Source organism: Equus przewalskii, chromosome 2 (genome assembly GCF_037783145.1).
Source record: "Equus przewalskii isolate Varuska chromosome 2, EquPr2, whole genome shotgun sequence".
NCBI lineage: Eukaryota > Metazoa > Chordata > Mammalia > Perissodactyla > Equidae > Equus > Equus przewalskii.
In genome coordinates, this window is record NC_091832.1 from 36,309,928 (window position 1) to 36,330,456 (window position 20,529).

At 57.7% G+C, this 20,529-nt stretch overlaps 2 protein-coding genes across 3 annotated transcripts in view; both read right to left on the minus strand.

The window, feature by feature from the left end:
* Positions 1 to 13,008, minus strand: part of PADI3 (peptidyl arginine deiminase 3) — a 31,703-nt gene extending 18,695 nt beyond the window's left edge. The window contains exons 1-3 of the mRNA XM_008541928.2: positions 12,855 to 13,008; positions 3,917 to 4,097; positions 1,692 to 1,764 (exon numbers count right to left, since the gene is read on the minus strand). Coding sequence (XP_008540150.2) covers positions 1,692 to 1,764; positions 3,917 to 4,097; positions 12,855 to 12,946 — 346 coding nt within the window. The 5' untranslated portion in view covers positions 12,947 to 13,008. The remainder of the gene's footprint in view (positions 1 to 1,691; positions 1,765 to 3,916; positions 4,098 to 12,854) is intronic.
* A 2,307-nt stretch (positions 13,009 to 15,315) lies between these two features.
* The window catches only part of PADI1 (peptidyl arginine deiminase 1), a 34,545-nt gene continuing 29,331 nt past the window's right edge, over positions 15,316 to 20,529 (minus strand). For both annotated transcript variants that reach the window (XM_070601427.1, XM_070601433.1), the window contains exons 14-16: positions 20,329 to 20,408; positions 19,417 to 19,542; positions 15,316 to 17,260 (exon numbers count right to left, since the gene is read on the minus strand). In XM_070601427.1, coding sequence (XP_070457528.1) covers positions 17,027 to 17,260; positions 19,417 to 19,542; positions 20,329 to 20,408 — 440 coding nt within the window. In that variant the 3' untranslated portion in view covers positions 15,316 to 17,026. The remainder of the gene's footprint in view (positions 17,261 to 19,416; positions 19,543 to 20,328; positions 20,409 to 20,529) is intronic.

Here is a 20,529-nt window from a genome sequence, read left to right on the forward strand (position 1 = left end):
GTCTGATTTATCAATCTTTCCCCTTATGGTCTGTGGGTTTTTTTTTTTTTTTTTTGCTGGGTTAAAGAAAACCTCAACTACACTGAGGTTGCAAAGATATTCTCTTCTAAAAGCTTTAAAATTTTGATAGTCAGCTTAAGATTTTAACCCATCTGAAGTTTATTTTTGACCGTGGTAGGAGGCAGGGCTCCAGTCCACTGATTCTGACGTGATAACCATGTCCAGGTTCTCTATTGGTTCCTGTGGTCTAAATTTAGCCCTGTGCCAGTTTCACACTGCCTCACGTACTACAGCTTGAAAAAATTACTCATATCTGGTACTATGAGTCCCTCCATCATGTTCTTCCTCAAAATTGTCTTGGCCGTTCTTGTCTTTTGCTCTTCTACGTGGCTTTTAGGGTCAGCTCTAGAAAGTTCTATTAAAAAGCCATGTTGGGATTTTGATGAGAATGGCATTGAGTTTAGACTGACGCTGCCCCAGAGCTCGTGGATCCCCATTCTGGATTTTTGTTTCTCTTACTCTTTTTTCGTCTGTGTGTTTCAGTTTGGGTAACTTCTGCCGCCCTCTCTTCAAGTTCACTGATTCTTTCTTCTGCTGTGTCAAGACTATCTATAAACCCATCAAAAGCAGCTTTGATCTCTGTTACCATGATTTTTATTTATAGCATTTCCATTTGACTCTTTTTTTTTTTTTGAGGAAGATTAGCCGTGAGCTAACTGCTGCCAATCCTCCTCTTTTTGCTGAGGAAGACTGGCCCTGAGCTAACATCCGTGCCCATCTTCCTCTACTCTATATGTGGGATGCCTACCACAGCATGGCTTGATAAGCAGTGCCATGTCTGCACCTGGGATCCAAACCGGCGAACCCCAGGCCACCGAAGCTGAACGTGTGCACTTAACCGCTGTGCCACTGGGCTGGCCCCATTGACTCTTTCTTACAGTTGTCATTTCTCTGTTGAAATTCCCCATCTGTTCAAGCATGTTATCCACCTTTTCCTCCAGATCCTTTAACATATTAATCTTGGTTACTTTACATTTCCTGTCTGACGGTTCCAAGATCTGAGCCATCCTGCATGGAGTTTATATACCAATTTGTGAAGAACTGGCAGAAAAAATTTAAGTTGGAAAAAGCAAGGTCCAGTTCCATGTCTTTATATGCTTCATTTTGCTTACAAAAGGGGAGAATGAATATACCGGCGTCCACAGGTCTACGTGTATCAGCACAGCTTATCTCTGGGCTAGAAAGGTGCTGGGTCCAGGGAACTGGAAGTCTTGGGTTGGAGGGAAGGAGGTTTACCTTCCAATGTAGACTCTTTGGTACTTTTTCAACTTTATTTTTATTTATTTCTATTTTTTGCTGAGGAAGATTCACCCTGAGCTAACATCTGCTATCAATCTTCTTTTTTGTGTGTGTGAGCCCCTGCCATAGCACGGCCACTGCCAGATGAGTGGCGTAGGTCCACACCTGGGAACCGAACCCAGGCGGCCGAAGCGGAGCGTACCAAACTTAACCACCAGGCCACTGGGGCTGGCCCTGTTTGAATTTTTTTAAATGTGCACTTCTTACTTTAATTTCAAATATAAAACCAGTTGATTTTTATAAAAAGACCCTTGTTCACTGTCATTCCCAACCACTCCCCACCGTGCCCGGCCGAAGCGCCTGCTCACACCCTCAGCAGGGCCCCGACTTACCAACACAGGTGAGGTAGAGCACGGCGTAGGCCAGGGGCAAGGACTCGCGGCTGGAGTGGTAGGAAATCTGAACCTGCAGAGAGACGGGCCCAGGGTCACGACAGCCGAAGCCAAGGGCCCCCACCCCAAAAGACAGGCCTTGGAGGGTCTGCCACGGAGCGGAGGAGATGGCGGGAGCCTCTGTGCCCCATCAGCTCGGCCTTTATCAACGCAGCTCTGCCGTTGGCCTTCTCGCTGCCATTTTTTCGCATGTCTCAGTTGGCCCATCTGTAAAACGGCAATCATTTGGGAGGGGTTCCCTGGAGAGCCCGGTCCCAGTGCGACCGATGACCCCTGTGAGATGTTGATGAGCCCCCGCTCCCCTTTGGGTCTCAGTCTCACCATTTGTAAAATGAGGAGCTGGCCTGGGCAGGGTTTGGGGACATGCTCTCATCCGTGGGATCCAGACAGGCCTGGACTTGAGCCCAGCACCTCTGGGTCCTGTGACCTTGGCCAAGACCCTTCACCTCTCTGAGCTGCCTCCATTTCCTCATCTGCAAAACAGGGACCCTGCAGGTCCCCGCCTCCGAGGACTGTAGTGCAGCTTAGAAATGACACCTGATTCCATAGCACGCGCCCAGGAAATACCAGCTGTTGTGACTGGTGGGCAGGTGGCAGCATGTAAGAGCTCACACTGTGGATGCACCACGTGAGAATATCCTGGGGAAGTGACTGTCCTCTCTGGGCCTCAGTTTCCTCAGCTGTAAAGTGGGGATAATGAAAGTTCCTACGCTGCAGGGTTGATTATAGGCTGTGAGAACTCAAGAAGGAACACAGGCGATGTGCTCAGGACAGTGCCTGGCCCACAGCAGTCACCCAAGAAGTGTCAAAGGTGGGGATGACGACAAAGCAGTTTGAGGCAGACGCAGCAAAGTCCCCTTTGACCCACGGCTCTCTGGTTGGATATTCCCTCCTGATGTGGGTCCCTCAACTCCCTCATCTCAGCCAGAAGATTCAGAACCTTACAGAGGCCACTCACCCTTCAGTCCCGGGAGCCCCTAAACGCTGCAGTTACTGACCCCCATGTGTCAAGCCCCAGCAGTGATGCTCACCTCAGACACAAGTACCTGGATCCCGGCCGAAGGTGGAGGGGGACACTTCGACCCTCCTCAATGCAGTACTTAGGGCCAAGGAAGTCAAGGTGGAGAGGCGTCCACACAGCCCCCAGCCCAGCAGGGCACCCGGGGTAGGGGGGGCCCTCACAGGCTGACTGGTCCTCTTGCCCTGCCCCGGGGCCTCTGTCCACGTCCTCACCATCTGTGCTACTCACTCGATCACGTGACTTCGGTAAGCCATGCCCCTTGCTGGTCTCAGTGTCCTTGTCTGTAAAATGGGTTCACTGAGTCCTGCCCCACCTGCCTCACAGAGCTCAGTGGGGAGGCTCGATTCAGATACACAGATGGGAACAGAGGTGGGCGTGATGGAGGGAAACTGCCCCCAGGTCAGGCAGGTCTGCATTGAATTCTAGCTCTCCTACCGATTAGCTGTGTGGCCCTGGGGCAGTTACTCTGCACCTTGGTGGCCTGCTTGTGAAATGAGGATCAGACCCTGGCTCTCAGGACGGTTGTGAGGGCTGGCTGAGGTCATGCCTGCTCCGAGGCCGGCACGTGGTCAGTGCGCCTTAAGAGCCAGTTTCCCGAAGCATCGCTCCAGACGTGGAGCGGGAACTGCCACTCCCACCTGCCAAGCCCCGGTTCCCATCAGCCCTTTAACGGGGCTCACCTGTGCCAAGTTCAAAGGCCACCCCATTTCTCGCACTTGTTAAATGTTCCCTGCATGGGCCCAGAACACTGCCTGCACCCTTGCTAGCTGAGTGAGCAGAGAGAGCAGAGAAGGGGGCCATCACGCCTCTGAGAAGGGAACAGGGACAGGAAGAGAGTGGATAAGGGGAAGGCGAGGCACCATGGGGAAAGGGTCTCCCCAGGCGGCGTCCCTCCCCGGTCCTTGCTTTCTCTCCTACATTAAGAGGGGCAGAGATCATGTAATCAACCCTCAGCCTACAGATGGGGAAACTGAGGCGAAGGGGTGACGTGACACGGCAGAGGACACGCAGTTTGGGTTTGTAAGTTGCAGAGCTGGTCAGCTCCAGGGCCAGGCGCTCACCCACCGTGCTACCCTGCACTCTGGGGAAAGAGGGCACTGGACCTGCCTCCCCGCCCCACCCCCAGATCAGGGGACCCACTCACGTGACTGTCGTTCAGGTCGTTGCTGGGAGAGTTCATGACCACGATGATCTCTGACCCAGCATCAAAGTGCCACCGCCTGGTGTCCGCGCGCTCCCGGCCCCTGTCCACGCTGGGACAGATGTAGATGTCCACACCAGGGGTCCCATAGACCTCGAACATCTCTGTGCCCTCAGGTACCGACCTGGGAAGAACAGGGAGCCATGGAAAGTGCTAGAGCGGGGAGCCCTTGTTCAGATGCTCGAGCTTTGGCTCAAACTCTTGCTTCCTCCAGGAAGCCTTCCCTGACCACCCCGGCCTCTCAGAGCCTCACAGGAAGCTCCTGGGAGTCAAATCTGGACCCCCCACAAATGTATACACATTCTCACATTCCAGCGCTCTGTGTTCACTAGCATTTCCTCTGTGAGTTTCTTTACCTCCTAACAGAACTGCAAGCTCCCTGGAAGTCAGGACCAGTCGCGTGTTTTATTAAATTTTGTTGAGAGCTCCCTGTGTGCTAGGCACCTTACATTTACTAGCTTCTTTTATTCTTACAAGTCTGCAAAGGGAGCCGTATCATCTCCATTTGACAGGTGAGAAACTGAGGCTCAGAGAGGTCAAGTAACAAGCCCGAGATCACAGAGCATCAAATGGCACAGCCAGGTTTGCACTTGGGTCTCTGACACAGAGGCACCGTAGTGTCACTTGGGAAACCTGGCCAGATTCAGCCCAATGACCAGGCATTATTATAGGGTTAAAAAGTCTGTGATGTCATCTGGCCCCGGGGCTGCATTTCCCGTGCTCCCGCTGGTCTGGCAGTCCCGTGTGAAATCAGTCTGTTCCCCTTCTGATTGTGGGGTGCCCACCATACATGCGGGCGCTGCTGGGCTCAGGCAAACATGCCCACCTCTCTCTCCGCCGCCCTGGAGCCTTCGATCCTGCTGGGGAGCTGAGGACAGAGCACAGCCCCGGCAGCCAGAGGGGGCTCAGGGTCACAGGGTCAGGGGTCAGCAGGACCACACAGGGAGAGGCCACTGTGAGCCGGAGAACCAGAAGGCTTCCCGGAGGAAGCAGCGCCACTCCCCCAGGGGAGAACAGCGTGCCAGCCCCCTCGGAGCTCCCTGGTGTGTATCATGTCATGTCATCCTCGCAATAACCCTGGGAAGTAGGTCTATCATTGTCCCCATTTTACAGATGGGGAAACTGAGGTTAAGGAACCCGTCCAAGGTCACGGAGCTAGTAAGTGACAGGACTGGGTTCCAAACCCAGGCCTTCTAGCTCCTGAATCCACATTCTTATCCACCCCTTTCCCAAGAGTCATAACAGCAACGAGCAACCCTGAGACCCCATCCCCTGCCCTCCCACCACGGCAGGCCCAGCATCAGGTCACCTAATCCTCACCACAGCCCCGGGGGAGGCGTTACCACTCCTGTGCACACACGGGGAAACTGAGGCCCAGGATGGGGAAGAGATTCCCGCTCCCGTCCTTCGTCCGCTTGGAACAGAGCAGACCGCCCCCAAAACACTCTCTTCCTTGGATGTGAGGGGGCCCCCGTCTCCAAGTGGCTTTTTAATAAAAGGAGAAATGAACCAAGGCCCAGCTCTGCTCCATCAGGCAGCTCGCACCCCAGCGCATGGCTCTGCCCGGCGTCCTCGCCAGGTGGGACGGGCTGACACACCCATCTCTCCTCCCAGGCAGGGCTGTCAGATTGACCAAATAAGAATAAAGAACACCCAGCTGGACTTGAGTTTCAGATAACCAACAAACAATTGTTTCAATACAAGTGCGGCCCAGGCAATATTTGGGATATACTTGGACAAAAAATTATTGTTTATCTAGATTTCAAATTTAACTAGGCATTCTGGATTTTATCTGGCAACTCTACTCCCAAAGCCTGTAATTTCCAGGGCTGGTGGTGCCCTCTGTCCTGTTGTCCTGGATGGATGGGCCAGGCCATCGGGGACATGGGGAATCTGGATAGAGAGGCATGGGGACATAGAAACCAAGGGAGACAGAGACATGGAGAGACCCAGAGAGCTGGAGAGCCAGAAAGACAGAGGCTCATGGAGACAGACCAGCATGAGGGGCCCCCTCATATCCAGGAGCAGCCTCAGCTCCACCCTCAGGTCTGCTCCCCGAGGCACCCGGCCTCCAGCTCCCCGGGAAGCCTGTAAAGGTTTTGTGGAACTCCCCCCCTAACCCCGAGCTGCTCCCTGGACCCCAGGCATCCACAAGCTGGAGCTGAGCACCCTTGTCGTCCTTCTGGTAGGAAAGTCCCACCCAGGTCCCAGCCCCTGGGTCTGGGCTATCTCAGTCCAGCCCCCTGCACCTCCCCGGGCCGGGTCCTGGGTGACGCCCTAGGGGACGTGCCCCTGCCCACGACCAGCCCGCAGAAGCCCGGAGCCCAGGCGGTGCCAGGACCAGAGTCAGGGTCAGGTTCCACACCGGGCTGGGTGGCACATCAGTCAGGTGACCTTGGATAAATAGCCCAGCCTCCCTGGGCTCAGTGATCCCGCCCGTAAAGTGGGATAATGACACCCGTTTGGCCACCCTCCCGGGCACTGTGAGGCTCAGTGCAGTAATTGATAGGAAAGGCTTGGAAAACCAGCTGCCCAGGATGGGGAGAGGGATTATTAAGGTAAATTAGGGCCCAGGAAACGGGTGGATGGAGCCAGGTCGAGTGGGTGGCCTGGGGTGTCCGGGGAAGGACTCCTGGAGGAAGGCAGGCGAACCCAGGACAAGGAGGAGACATGTCTGAGGGGAAGGCGTCTTCACTGAGGAACCTTACAAGGTCAAGCGCAAACTCAGGCTGTAACAAGCTCATTTTCACTTCATCCCTGTGTAATGGGGAACCAGTGACAGTTCTTGATCAGGAGATGCAACACAATGAAGCCGTGGTGAGGTGGTTAGCCCATAGACGCCGGGCCCAGGCAGCCTGGGTCCAGATCCCAGCGCCACCACTCACTAGGTATGTGACCTTGATGGAGTGACTCGGCCTCCCTCCGCCTCTGTCCGCGTCTATAAAGTGGGGATGATGAGAAGAGGAAAGGAGTGGGTGTGTGTAAATGCTCGGGATGAGCGAAAGTCAGAGGTGACTGAACCCATGCCCTCGTTTCACCACTGGGGAAACTGAGGCCCGGAAGAGAAGGGACTAGAAGGTAGGGTTCCAGACCCCCAGTGTGGTGCTCATGCCCTGTTATGGAAGACGTGTTAGGAAGAGAAAGGGGCGGCTGCTGAGAGGAGAGCCTGCATCAGGTACGGGAGGATCTGGGTTTCCCATCTCCTGGAGGACAGAGGAGGAGGCCCGCAGCCCACCTGGGTGAAGTTCTTCCTCCAGGCCAGGCCACCTCTGCCTGCCAGCCTGCTGCTCTAGACACCCAGCCCAGCCCTGGCGGGGGGAACACATGGCTTGGGGCCTTGGGCTCTCCCCAGCTGAGGCTGTTCACATGCGGGACAGTCCGAGACCATCCCCAGCCAACCGCTCCAGCGGCACAGCCAGTCCAGGAGGTGGCGAATGGTGGTAAAACATGGCAGGGTGACCAACAGTTCTGGTTTCCCAGGGACTGAGACGTCACCTGGGGTGCAGGATTTCTGGGCTAAAACCTGGAAGGTCTGGGCAAACCAGGACAGCCGGTCACCCTCACAGGGGCCAGCCCCAGGCCCACCTGTTGAAAACGCAGATTCCAGGACCAGAAGTGCCCCAGGCGGGGGCCTGGAACCTGCATTTTCAACCACACTGAAGCCCAGGGAAGTCTGAGAGCCACCACGAAGGGTGGACTATCTCCGAGATGTTGGACTGTGGTCCCCCCAGGGACCACACAAGTCCCTGGGAACCAGGACAAGGCAGGTCTTCTCTGTGCTCAGTGGTGAGGAGGGCAATGGTGACAGCGGTGATGAAGGTAGCTCCCTTAGCCACTTGGTGTGGGCACTATTATCCCCACTTTACAGATGAGGAAACTGAGGCTCAGAGATGACAGGCGACTTGCCCAAAGTCACACAGCCGGTGAGTGACAGAGGAGCCAGGACTCACAGCCAGCTCTGTCTCCACTCCTTTGCAAACCCAAACCCGGGCTCTCCCTTCATGGGCTCAGGGACTCAGCCTCTGGGAGAACAGAACCGAACACTTCAGAGCCGAGAACGGGTGGGAAGGGTCCCTGTGGATGAAAACAGAAAGGCCGACAAGACGACCGCCAAGGTCCCCACCGAGCTGGCCCGGGGGCAGAGGAGACCGAGGCCCAGACACACAGCTCGGGCTCTGGTGGCAGTTCCAGATGCCCCTCCCTACTCAGCGGGGCTCCCAGATCCCGACTCCACCGCTGACCTCACCAACAGCACCAGGGTCAGGAAACCACTGCGCCTCCTTGATCCCGCGTTCTTCCCGCCCCTGGAAAACGGCGGCCACGCAAACCCTTTCTCCAAAGCCAGGATGGTCATGGAGAGCTGAAGACGCCTCAGGCTCCGGGGCCCAGCTCTCTGCAGGGCAGGGCAGAGCAGAGCTCTGACATCAAACAGAGGCCGTTGGAGACAGAAGGGCAGCCGCCTGGTGAGCCCAGGGAGGGGGCTCAGAGGCCGCCACGAGCAGAGCTTGAAACCCATGTTCTACGCCCACCTCTTCAGGGTACCCACGGGGAAACAGGCCCAGGAAGGAAGAGGAAGTTGCTCAGGATGACACAGCAAATGGCGACAGAGCTGGGACCAAAACTCAGGGTCCCTGGCCCCAGGTGCCCCTGGCCTTTTCACTCTACTAGACGTGCTCTGCTGAGCATGGGGTGGCGGGAGCTGCCCGCCCTTCCAACGAGGGCAGTGGTTCCCAGCCCTGGCTGCACGTTCATCCCCGATGGATGCTGAATAAACTACAACAATGGAGCCAAAGGGCCCCAGGTGATTCAGAGGTGCACCCAGGATCGAGGACCCCTGAACCGGAGAAAAGAGGGGGCGGATGGCTCGTCACCAGGCACGGGCCCTTAAAGGGCATCTGCTAACGGAAGGAGGGGCCCCCACTGAGGGAAGCTGGGTGGCAGCCACCCCCTCAAGACCTGCCCAATGCACCTAACTGTGGGACGCCCTGCCTTCTGTCCTTTGCAAGTGCTGCGACTGGGGATCAGTCCGCAGTGGGGAGGCGTGCACCCCAGGATCAGGTTGCCCCCTCTCGGAGGCATCTGAGCTGCCATCAGGAAGACCAGGAAGATTCAGCCGCCTTCTGTGAACAGATCAGAGCCTGACGCTTCTGGGGTCTCCTGAATGTGGGGGTCCTTAGTGCCAGCACAAGTGCTCCACAAGCCCCACCAGGACCCCCAATCCAGATGAGTCTCAGCACCTCTGTGACTCAGTTTCCCTTTTACCCATAGTCATGGATCATTTGCTTGAATTAGAAGAACTGGTTTCCAGTTTTAGCTCTGTCCCTAACTGGCTGTGTGACCCTGGACCTCGGGTTCCCTGTCTGGAAGGTGAGGGGGTGGGTAAGACTTAGTGTTGTTGTTTGAGCCCCCACAGATGCATCCACTCACCAGCCGGGGGACTGCTCGCCAAGCCCATCTTGTGACAAATCCCAAAGATGACTGGCTTCGAGGGCCCCCTTAGCCACGGGAGGAGCCACAGCCTGACAGCCCCCCAGTATTTCCACGTGCTGTGGGGACGCCCGGTCGGCAGGGTTCCATCCATTTACCATTCTTATCCTCTGGCCGTGACCGCGCCCCTTGGGGTGGGCCCCCACCAGAGGCCATCCTGAGGCTCTGAGTTTGCCCAGGACGAACCAAACCAGCCTTCCGCCCGCTCCGAGACTCTGCTGAAGTCGACGTGGGTGTTTGAACATGGAGACAGCAACGCGGAATGGAGGAAGCCCCGCAGGCTTAGGAACCAGGTGGGATCTGGGTTCAAGCCCCAGCTGTGCCTCGTGGGGCAGGACTCGTCAGGCCACACCCTCTGAGCCTCGGTTCTCGCATCTGTAAAGTGGAGACTATGACACCTCCCTCGGCTGCAGTGACAAGTCGCGAGATCCCAGGGGCCAGCGCGTGGCTCAGCGCACCGAGAGTTCCCCTTCCTTCCCTTTGCCCATGAGAACCCCTGCTTAGGAAGGCAAGGCCCCTGCCAGTTCTGGGCCATCTCTAACTCAGCGCAAGGCAGGCAGCCAGGCTGTAATCCACTGCCACAGATAGAGAGGCCCAACGGGCTTGCCTGTGCTCATCCTTCAAGGCTCTGTTGGTGCCCTTCCTCCAGGAAGCCTGCCCTGCCTGCTCAGCCTACCCTAATTTCTCTTTCTCATCCATTCCTACTCCCAGTATGGTTCAGAGGTTGTTCCCCAGATGTCTTACGTATGGCAGGTTTGGGGCGCTTGAGGCTGTCCACAGGACAAGGACAGAGCCTTAAAATGATGGTGACGACGATCAGAATGGTACCAGTTACCACTAATGAATGTCCATCACATGCCAGGCACCGCCCACACGCTCTACATGCATGATCTTTCAGTCCTCCCAATAGCCCTTTGACGTGAAGGCCAAACTGGGTTGCATCCTGGCTCTGCCACTCCTCACCGGCTGTGTGACATGGGGCGAGTTACTTAACCTCTCTGTGCCTCAGTTTCCTTATCTATAAAGTGGGGGTGATGATCGTACCCGCCTCATAGAATGGTTGTGAGAATTCGTTAACACCTGTGAAGTGCTTAGGGCAGTGACTGGTAGGGAGCAGGCTCTAAGTGCCATTGCTGACATTGTTATTATTACTATCTCCATTCTACAGATGAAGAAACCGAGACTCAGAGAGGTCAAACGACTTGCCCAAGATCAGACCTCTGCTAAGCCGCAGAGCCAGGACTGAGCCGCCACACCCACTGCCCTTTCCCTTGCTGGCCCACAGTCCGGGCACCCAGGATTGCTAAATTACAGCATCTCCCAGCCGGAAGAGACCTTAGAGCTCACCCAGCCCAGCTCCTCTCGCGACACAGGAGCGATTCCCGCAGCCCTTCTGCCAGGAGGTGGTCCAGCCTCCGCTAGGACTGCAGGACAGGGGTCTCAGAGGGTCGGGGCCATACCTGCATGTTCACCTTTGTGTCCCCATGCCTGGCATACACCAGACCCCAAAGAGACTTGAGGAATGTGTGAAGGGGTGAACTAGGCGCTCTCCCCACCCCCGAGGTGGTCTGGTCATTGGAGGCCAAGAACCCCTTGTTTGAAGGCGCAGAGGCTCCACCCCCCACCCAGTGGCTGTCCCCACCACAGCCTCCTCTGCGACCCCCAACATGGCCCATCCCCTCACATCACCCCAGGATGCTGCTGCCTTTGCCTCTCAGGGTCCCAGTCTGTCCTTCACCCCCCCAGGGAAGCTCTGTGGGGCAGGAGATAGCCCCGGCCTTTCCAGGGCAGGTCAGCTTGGAGACACATCTGCCCAACGGCCATGAGGCAGCCAAGGCAGGTGAGTCACCCCCGCGGGCACACAGCACTGGAGAAGGTGGTGGCGCCAGGCGGCCTGGGTACCCCTCCTCACTCATCACCCCTCCTGGCACAGCCTCGTGGCTACCCCCTCCTTCAGGAGCCACCGAATCCCCTTCCCACGCCTCACTGCCCACCCACCAGCGACCAGGCTTTAGCTCCTGGGACCTAGCTTGGCTGGCCTGCTCCAGACTTGGTTCCCTCCCATGACCAGCTCCTCACCCCCTCTCATCTAATGCCCTCGCATCAACGCCATCTCTGCTTCTGACTAAGCTCACTCCAACTTTTAAAGGTTTAGTCTGGGACACTGGTTCTCAGCTGGGAGTGATTTTTGCCCTCCAGGGCACATTTGGCAAAGTCTGGAGACATTGTTGGTTGTCACAAGTCGGGGGTGTGCTATTGGCATCTAGTGAGTAGAAACCAGGGACCCTGCTCAGCCTCTCACAGCGCAGGGGACAGCCCTCGCGACAAGGAATTACCATGTCAGTAGTGCCGAGGTTGAGGAACCTGGCCTGCGAGATGGGAACAGTGACATGGTTCTGCCTTCCTCTCTCTCAGTTCCCTGGTTTGCTGTGTCCCCAGCAAAGCCTCGGAGCTGGGACACCTGGAGACGCCTCAAAAGGCCAGAGCAGCCAGCCCCCTGGTGGGTCCCAGAGCCCAGCTCCTGAAACCCTGCCCAAATGGCTCCTTCTTTTCTTCCTGGGAGAGCGAGAAGGTGGGCCTCACCTCCAGCCGTGAGCCTTAAGGACAGGGCCATGGCACACAGTAGGGGCATCATTCATGGGTGTTGAGTGGTTGCAGGAAAGCACATCCTCCTCAAGGTGTCAGGCAGCTAGAAGCATAAGACTCTTGACCACGGATGGGTTTAAACCCTGGCTTTGCCGCTTAGTAACTGTGCAACTTGAGCAAGTGGCTTGCCCTCTCTGTGTCTTGGTTTCCTCATTTGCCAAACGAGGTGAAGCCAATCATAAACTTAGCTCATAGGGTTGTTGTGAAAGTTCAATTTGAGAGTAAAAGTTCAAGTGTTAAATCAGGAGGCTTGTCAAGCTCTCAGAACAGTGTCTGGCTCCTAGTAAGTGCTAAGTAAGCATAAGTGATTTTTAAAAAAATGATTGATGCTCCATTTTCAGAGCTCATGGGCTGGGGTGAAGGGGGGGTGGGTAGGTATATCTCTTCCTATTCTGATGTGCCCCGCCAGACCCTCAGCCCAGCCTGCAGGATCCTCTGGACAGAGAAAAGTGCCCAACTTCCCATGGCACCAGCCCCTCCGAGCCCCTGGCGGGAGCTCAGCCGCTGCAAATCCGTCTACCCTCTCTAGCCCCCCACACTTCAAGTCCCCTGGCTGGGGTCCTCAAGAAACCGCCTGAGAAAGGCGAGGACCCAAGTTTCCGTGATTGGCGGCTCTTCCAAGGCCAAGGTTCCGGAAAGGGCAGCCAAGCCTGGCTGGAGCCCTCTGGAAACCCTGCACAGCTGGCAGGGAGGGCGAGAGGGGGGTCAGCACCACGGGCCTGCAAACCCCCGGGCCCCTGGCTCTTACCCATAAATGTCCACGAGGGTCTCCACGCCAGCCACGCACACAGCGCTCGTGGGATGCTCCAGGGACACACGCACGATCCTCTGCAGCGACATGTTGGCCTCGGACCGCGCTGGGGCCACCAAAGCGGGCACTTCCCCACAGGCCCCTAGGCACGCGGTTTAAAAGACTCCGGCCCCGCCCCTCCAGCCGGGGATGCTAGCTCATTGGCTCCAGTCCTGGGAGTCCAGCCCCTTCCCGAAACCAGGAGCTCAGGATTGGCTGGAAGGAACCCCACATTTGCATATGAACCCTCTGCTCCCGAGGTTCCTAGGCAAGGGAGTGAATTTCTCGCTCTAAGGGGAGCAGGTCCCCACAGGCAGCTGGCCCGGGCACCGCGGCCTTGGAGGGGTGGTGCAGAGATGTGGGGTACTGATCTGGGCCCCTTCCTCACTTCCCACACTCATCCTCTTCGCCCCCTTTTCTGCGTCTTCAGAGACGTTATGGTTTAGTGGGGAGCTTCTCTATGCTGCTGGGGGAGCCGGTGGACGTGCAGATCCCCAGGCCCACCCTCCAGTCTGATCCAGCGGGTCAGGGGAGCTGCCTGGCATCTGGATCTTTTAGACGCACCCCAAAACGTTTTGATGCACTTTGAGAAACACCAGCCTTTTTCTCAAGAGCGCAGATTTTAGAGGCAGGACTGGGTTTCAGCCCTGCCTCAGCCGCATCCTGACCATGGGCACTTAATTGCTCTGTGCCTCGCTTTTCACATCTGAAAAATGGTTGCTGTGAGGCTTCAATGGGACAACATGGGCCGAGCTCTAGTACAGAGCGTGGCGTTATTTTATTACCGCTGTTGTTAGTGTTAGAAGCCTCTGGAAGGGAGAAGTGATGGAGGCGAGGACCCTCTCCGGCCGAGGGAGCTTAGAATGTCAGAGTAGAAAGGCTCACTTGTCAGGTGGGGAAACTGAGGCCAGAGGGGGCATTCGGGAGCTGGAACAGCAGGAGTGAGGGCTCTGGGGAAGGAGAGTCGGGCTCAGACCCACGCTCCACCACGCATCACCGGCTCTGTGGCCTTGGGGGCTTACATCCCCTCTCTTGGAGCCTTGGTTTCCTCATCTGTAGAGAATGTGCCAAATCACCAGCCTCGGCAGAGATAATGGCGGGGACACGCCCTGCCCGGCGAGGCTCAGAGGTGCTGAACAGAGGTTTCCTGCCTTCGCCCTGGCCGTGCTGACAAGCTGAGGCAGGGCGGAGACCAGGACCCGCTCCTCAGAGTCGCCAGCTGGTGCACCTGCCGTTCAGGGGTCTCAGCAGGACTCTGAGACCGCGCCCCTCCACCCCAGTTTCTAGAGAGGAGGTTCTTCTCAGGGGGATCGGCGGGGCTGCCGGGCCCAGTGACAGCTCCACTTTTTGGCTATAAAATGGCTTGGTGGCTGACTCAGCTCTGGGTAGGAGTTAGAGTTCAGGAGGAAGCCCCAGACCATCTCCCTAGCCTGCACAGCTGTGAGCACAGGTGGGAAATAGATGCAAAAAGAGCTGGGCTTGGGGCTGGCCTGGTGGCGTAGCGGAGAAGTTCACGCATTCCGCTTCAGCAGCTGGGGGCTCGCCAGTTCTGATCCTGGGCACGGACCTACGCACCACTTATCAAGCCATGCTGTGGCAGGCATCACACATATAAAGTAGAGGAAGATGGGCATGGATGTTAGCTCAGGGCTAATCTTCCTCAAAAAAAAAAAAAAAAAGAGGGGGCTTCCCCCTGGGTTCTGGCCCACTGTGCTGGGGACAGGACCAGCCTCCCACTCAGAGCTCATACCTCCTTTTGGAAGGAGATCCATACCTTCACTTCTCCCCAGTTAATACCAGCTTTTAGAAACAGGTGTGTGGTTCATTCAGACTAAAGTGTCAATGACTGATGGGCAGCAACTTTTTGCCTCTTAGTCCACAACAAATAAAGTAAAAGAGTGAGCTAGTGGGTGTCAAAGGGTGCAACAGGAGGCAGCAGCAAGTGCAGGATGAGAGTGGCGATATTCTTGGGCCCCTGAAGTCAGACCACGGGGGCTGGGGAACTTAGCAGCTTTAGAGGCAGGAATGAAAGAGAACCGTCATGGCCTGTGGCCCTGGGCACCAGCCCTGCCGGGAATCTCCCACCTCCACCGACAGGACCCAGCCTGCCTCTGCCCTGAGAGATGGAGGAGATAGTCCAGGGAAGGAGAAGAGATGCAGAGGAGGACCCGCCCCTCCCGATACCCATCTCAGCAGGGCAGTCAGCTTCAGGGCAACGAGCAAGTGCCAACTGTCCTGCTGAATTGGCCTGCTGCCCGGCCTGGAGGCTCTCCCAGCCAGGTAGGGGCTGCCCATGGCCAGCAGAGGTTGAGCCAAGGAGCTGGTGGGATTGTGGGTGGAACTGGAAGCAGGGCCTGCGCCCATCACTTCCCACCCCTCCTGCCCACAGCCCAACCCACAGAAGCTAAGGAGGCTGCCCTTGAAGAAAGGCACATCAACGTTTTTATTAATCAGAGAGGAGGTGACCAGTCACCCGTAACATTCTCACGGGGGACATCAGGGCTCCCCAACAGCCTCAGCAGCAATTCCTGGGCTTCCCCGCCTCAGTGCCACTCTGGACAGCTGGGTCCCCACCCTTCCGCTCTCTCAGCTCCTCCCCCCGCACCTCCCCCAGCCCTTTCCCTGGGGGGTCCCGCCCACCCTGGCTGCACACCCTTGGATGAGCAGAAAGTGCACAGGCTGGACCAGGGGCTTGTGAGTGGGGTTCCACAGAGCCTTCTGGAACGGGAGGATCCAGGGACGCGGCCCCCGCGCCTTCAACCGGAGCCGTTCCGGTTTCATCAGTTTTGGTGTTGGGTTTCCAGGTGAGCCTTGGTTTGGTGAGTGTTTGTGGCTAAGAGTCTAAGAGCAGCTGGCTCAGCTGGGTCTCACCAGGGGCCCCTGAAAACCCAGAGGGCAGAGGCCCAGCGGCTCCGAGCCCTGAGACAGCCCGCAGGCCATGGGGCAGGGGCAGGCTGCTCTCATGTGCCCATGCTCACCCCGCACTGGCCAGGCGCCTGCCTGTGCTCCGTCTGGGTGACCTCACCGGCCGGCTATTAACCCCTGTGGAGGCTTCCTCTTCCCTTCTGTGGGAGGGGACAGGCCTGCCACGGGGTTTACTCATGGGTGGAGCCCAAGCTACCCGCAGGGTCTCGGACCAGGGAGCCCTCCCCTCCCACTGCCTGCAGGGTGAAGGGGACTAATTAAAGACTATTAAAGGAAATTAAGCCCCACCTTCAGAGATAACCTAATGGCCCCCGCCCCCTGGGACAGGAACACCCTGGAACAGCCGGCCCCCTTCAATTTCGGAGTCCCAAACCCAGAGCCCGGGAGCCGAGGACGCAGCGGCCAGGCCCCAGGTTTTATCATCCTGCCTTGGCCTCCTGGGCCATCCTGGCCTCCTCCCCTCTGCCGGGCCCTCTGTCTGCGCTCCTCAGGCTGCGTTTCGGCCTCTCAGTGTTTTGAAGCTGGAAGCAGCCAGCACTCGTAATTAAAGGCTTCCCAAACAGGTAACAAGCACCTTCTGAGGACAGAGTCTCATATTAAATGGGGTTTTGTTGCCTTTTCTTTTTAAAACAGGCCCCCAGACGCTGGGTTTTCCTGTCCTATTTGCCTATGTCAATACGGCAGAGGGCTGCTAGGAGGTCACAGCCTGGGGGCCCCCCCGCAGGAGGAGGTGGCTGGTGGAGAATGACGTGCCTCATGTCCCCCTTTCTGGTCTTATAAGAGCCACTGGTGGCCTAGACCCAGGGCCCTCACGCCGGAGTCCAGGCTCTCTGGGCCCCGTTCCTGGTGCAGACGTGGGGTGTCAGAACGGAGGAAGAGCCATTTAAAGCGGGGCACCTGCCAAGGCCGCGCCGACCATGTGGGTCTTTTCCAGAACCTCTGGGCGTTGTGGACGGGGAGAGGAGAGGAAAGAATGAGGGCGGTCCTTCTCGGGCTGGGCAGGCGAGGCCTCATTCCGGGGGTGAGGCTGTACAGTGTCCATCCCGGTCTCCCGGTGCCCACGGTGGCCAGTGGGTCTGCTGGCACTTGGGAAGCAGTGCCCGAGGCCCCTCCAAGAGGATGGAGGCCAAGTGGAGGTTCCTTGCCCTGCCCTGGGCGGGGCTCCCTGGCAGGTGGGCAGAGAGGAGGGTGGGTGGGGAGCAAGCTCAGGGCACCGTGTTCCACCACTTGAAGGCAAAGGGCTGCCGGCGCACGTTGGTGCCGCAGTGGACCTCCCCGAGAAGCTTGTGGTAGGATAAGTAGTCATCGATGAAGGTGCAGTGGAGGCCCAGCGGCTCCAGCAGGGACCGCACCTTCTCCTCCAGGCAGCAGCGGCCATTGATGACGGGCCCGAAGGGCTTGGGGATGCCCAGGTGCTGGCCCAAGACCACCATGTTGACCTGCAGAGAGAGGGCAAGGGGAGCCCAGTTGGCTGGGGATGTTCCATAGATGGGGACCCCGTCTGGGCTCGCACTCCGGCGGACCCATCCCCAGGGCCTGTCCCATCCTTGCTAGCATCCCTGGGCTGCCGGGGCTGGGCTCACTCAAGAAGGAGGTTCTACGGAAGCAGAGAAGAAATAGATCCATGATTGGAAGTGAGGATGAGTGCCAGGTAGGGTTGCCAGTGAGCAACATACGTGGTAAGTTTATACGAATTAAACTCACCCCTTCCTCCAACACTCTCTTCCATCTATTAGGAAATTGTCACATGATAACAATTTCATTAGAGTGAGATTCTACCATCACCTGCCAGAAATGTGTACAAGTATACCCATCCACAGGTCTATCGTGTGAATGTCCTCGGAGGTGTGGTGCACTTGTGCAGTATACAGCTTGCTCAACTGTCCCTGGAAGACCTGATAATTGTTACCATTTATTGAGCATTTTCTATGTGCCAGATATACCATCGCTAAACCTCACAGCCTCCCTCTGAGGCCTGGGCTTGGATGGGTTAAGAAACATGATGAAGGCCACACAGCCAGAGGAGGGGGAGACTAAAATTTGATCTGGGTCCGATTCATGCCAGAACCCATGCTCTTTATTCTCTGCCAGAGTGTAGCACTGTGGCTGCCTGGGGGGGCTGAGGAGTTGGGGCTGGGAGCCCTTTGGGGGGCACCTGGGTTTGTCTGGTGGCACCTCTGCTTCCCTGGCTTGGGGCCTAATGCTGGGCAAGGGACATCCCCATGCAGGGGGTGGAGGTTTCTTAGGGGAAACCCCAGCCCCAGACTGACTGCCAGAGGAGCTGCCCTGGGCGCCCAGACCCGCTGCCCGGAGAGTGGTGCTGGTCATCTCAGTGTGACGTGGGCTGCCCTCGACTCTCTGTCCTCACACACTCCATGCCCTCAAGGCTGCCCTGCAGGGCCGTCCCAGCTGGGGCCAATGTGAAGCTGGAGGCTCCCAGGGGTCAGTCCCACGGCCTCAGCCCTGAGCTCCCTAGACACCCACTGATGGGCCAGAACCTGCTAGGGCAGGAAAAGGGCGTGCCGAGGGTCAAAGGGCAGCGAGAGGAGCCAGAAGCTGGATTCAGGACTGTCGCCATCCCAGGTCTGCTTCCTCCTGCATAAGGACTCAGGAGACTGGAGGCCGGCCCACTCACCGGCTGGGGGGCCTCAGGCAAGTCAGCCCCTGGCCTCTGAGGGCCTCAGTTTCCCTATCTGACAAACAAGGGGGTTAACTGAGAGTTCCCTAATGGCCCTTCCAGTTAGGTCATACCGGGGTCCTCTAGCAGGGCCTGGGCCGAAGCTGGGAGACTCCCACAGAGGTGTGTGTGTTGAGGAGGAGGCTTCGGGCCAAGGCCACAGCCCCAGGACGGCTGACCAAGGTCATGGGCTCAGGCCCAGGCCCTCCCCCACCCTCAGCCAGAACCAGAGCCAGGTCACCCCTCAGAGCTCCACTGCCCGACACAGTGGCCACTAGCCATGCGATTGCTGCAGACTGGCTTCCTTTCCCAAGGGGTTCATGGGCACCATGACCAGGACCCATAGCATAGCTCAGGCCCCTCCCTGGGCCCAGCCGTGAGATCACACTCTGCTCAGCTGCCTGTCAGGTGCCTGAGTTAATGACAGCCAGGGAGACAGCTGCCACCTGCCCCACCTGCCCGACTCAGGAGCCCCGCCGGGGAGCAGAGCGCGCCACTGAGGCCCAGAAACGGAAGCCCGAAACATTTAGAACCAAACCACGCTTCCTTTTTCCATTTGGAAAAAAAAGAAACCCTTAGTCGTGGGGGCTGTCCTGTGCCCTGTAGGATGTCTAGCAACATCCCTGGCCTCTACCCACTGGATGCCAGCAGCTCCCCCCTTGTTGTGGCAATCCAAAATGCCCTGGGGGCAAGGTCACCCCAGTGGAGAACCACTGCTGGAGATGTCCTAAATCTGTGCAAAAAGCAAACAAACACACACCTCGAGGTCGGCAGGGCCCCCCCCGCCCCGCTCGCCTCTGGGCCTGTCTGCCCTCGGACAGGGAGTGCTTCTCCTCTGGACGCCCAGCTCTCCCCCCACCAGGACCCTGCCAGTCCCCAGGGACAGGAAATGACCCGTGCTCCCTCCACAGCGCTCACCATGTCGGGGAAGAAGGCTTCTGCGTAGGAGTCCTTCAGGGAGAAGAGCTGGGGGATGTCGATGATGTCCCGCTCCGTCAGGCCCAGTTCCCGCTTCAGCACCTCCCGGTTCCAGTCAATGCATTTCTAGGGGGAGGAGAGGCAGCCAGGGATCCAGGCAGGATCTTACGCTCGCTGAGCGCCTGCTCTGTGCCGGGCCCTGCACACGGCCCCCTTTAGCTCCTTTGGTGCTCACAAAAGCTTTGTGCCATTGCTACGCCCAGACGGGGAAACTGAGGCTCAAGTGAGGTGCCCAAAGGCACAGAGCTAGGAAGTGGTGGAGCTTGGGTTTGGACCCAAGCGGTTTCTGGTTCTAGATGTCCTTGTGACTACACCACACTGTCCCAGCCACAGCATGGCTTTGCTCCTGCCCATCTTGGCACCTTAGGAGAAGGTGCCAGCGCCGCTGGGGCGCAGCCAAGAGCCTCCCACCTCCTGTGCACCAAGCACGGACTCTGCGCCAGGCCCTGCACCGCATATCAGCCTGCCCGGTCCTGAGACCCCCTTCTACCTCCCAGGCCTCCTTGACTCCCACCCGCCCCAGCCCTCAGCCTGACAGGTCCCATTCATCCACCGCATCTCTTTTATCTCATCAGACTTCTCAGGTGAGAACTCAGTTTTGCTTGCACGGAAACCAGTCCTTTACCCAGAGCAGGACAGGACCTCCCTTATCAGACTGGCAGGGCTGTGTCTCTTCCGTCAGACTCTGGGTTCCCACAGCCGGAGGCCCCACCCACCCACAGGTCTCAGCAGCCCCAGGGACAGTCAGAGGTCCAGGGCTGAACCCCTCACCTCCACCCCAGCAACTCCTGGAGCTGCTTCCCTCTGGAGGGTGGGGGACCCCTGAGAGCAGGCAGCAGTCCCGCCCCTCACCTGGATGTGGAGACTGTCCTTCTGGAGGCGTCTGTCTGCCAGCATCTCATTAATGCTTCTCTTCACCTGGTGCTCTAACCCTGCAGGAGGAAGACGACAGTACAGGGGCCTCAGGGAGTTCTGCCGGGGCCACCTGGGGCTGCATAATCCGGGCCAGGATTTCCCTCCCACCTCAGTGCCAGCTTCCGAAGCGGGGGTGGG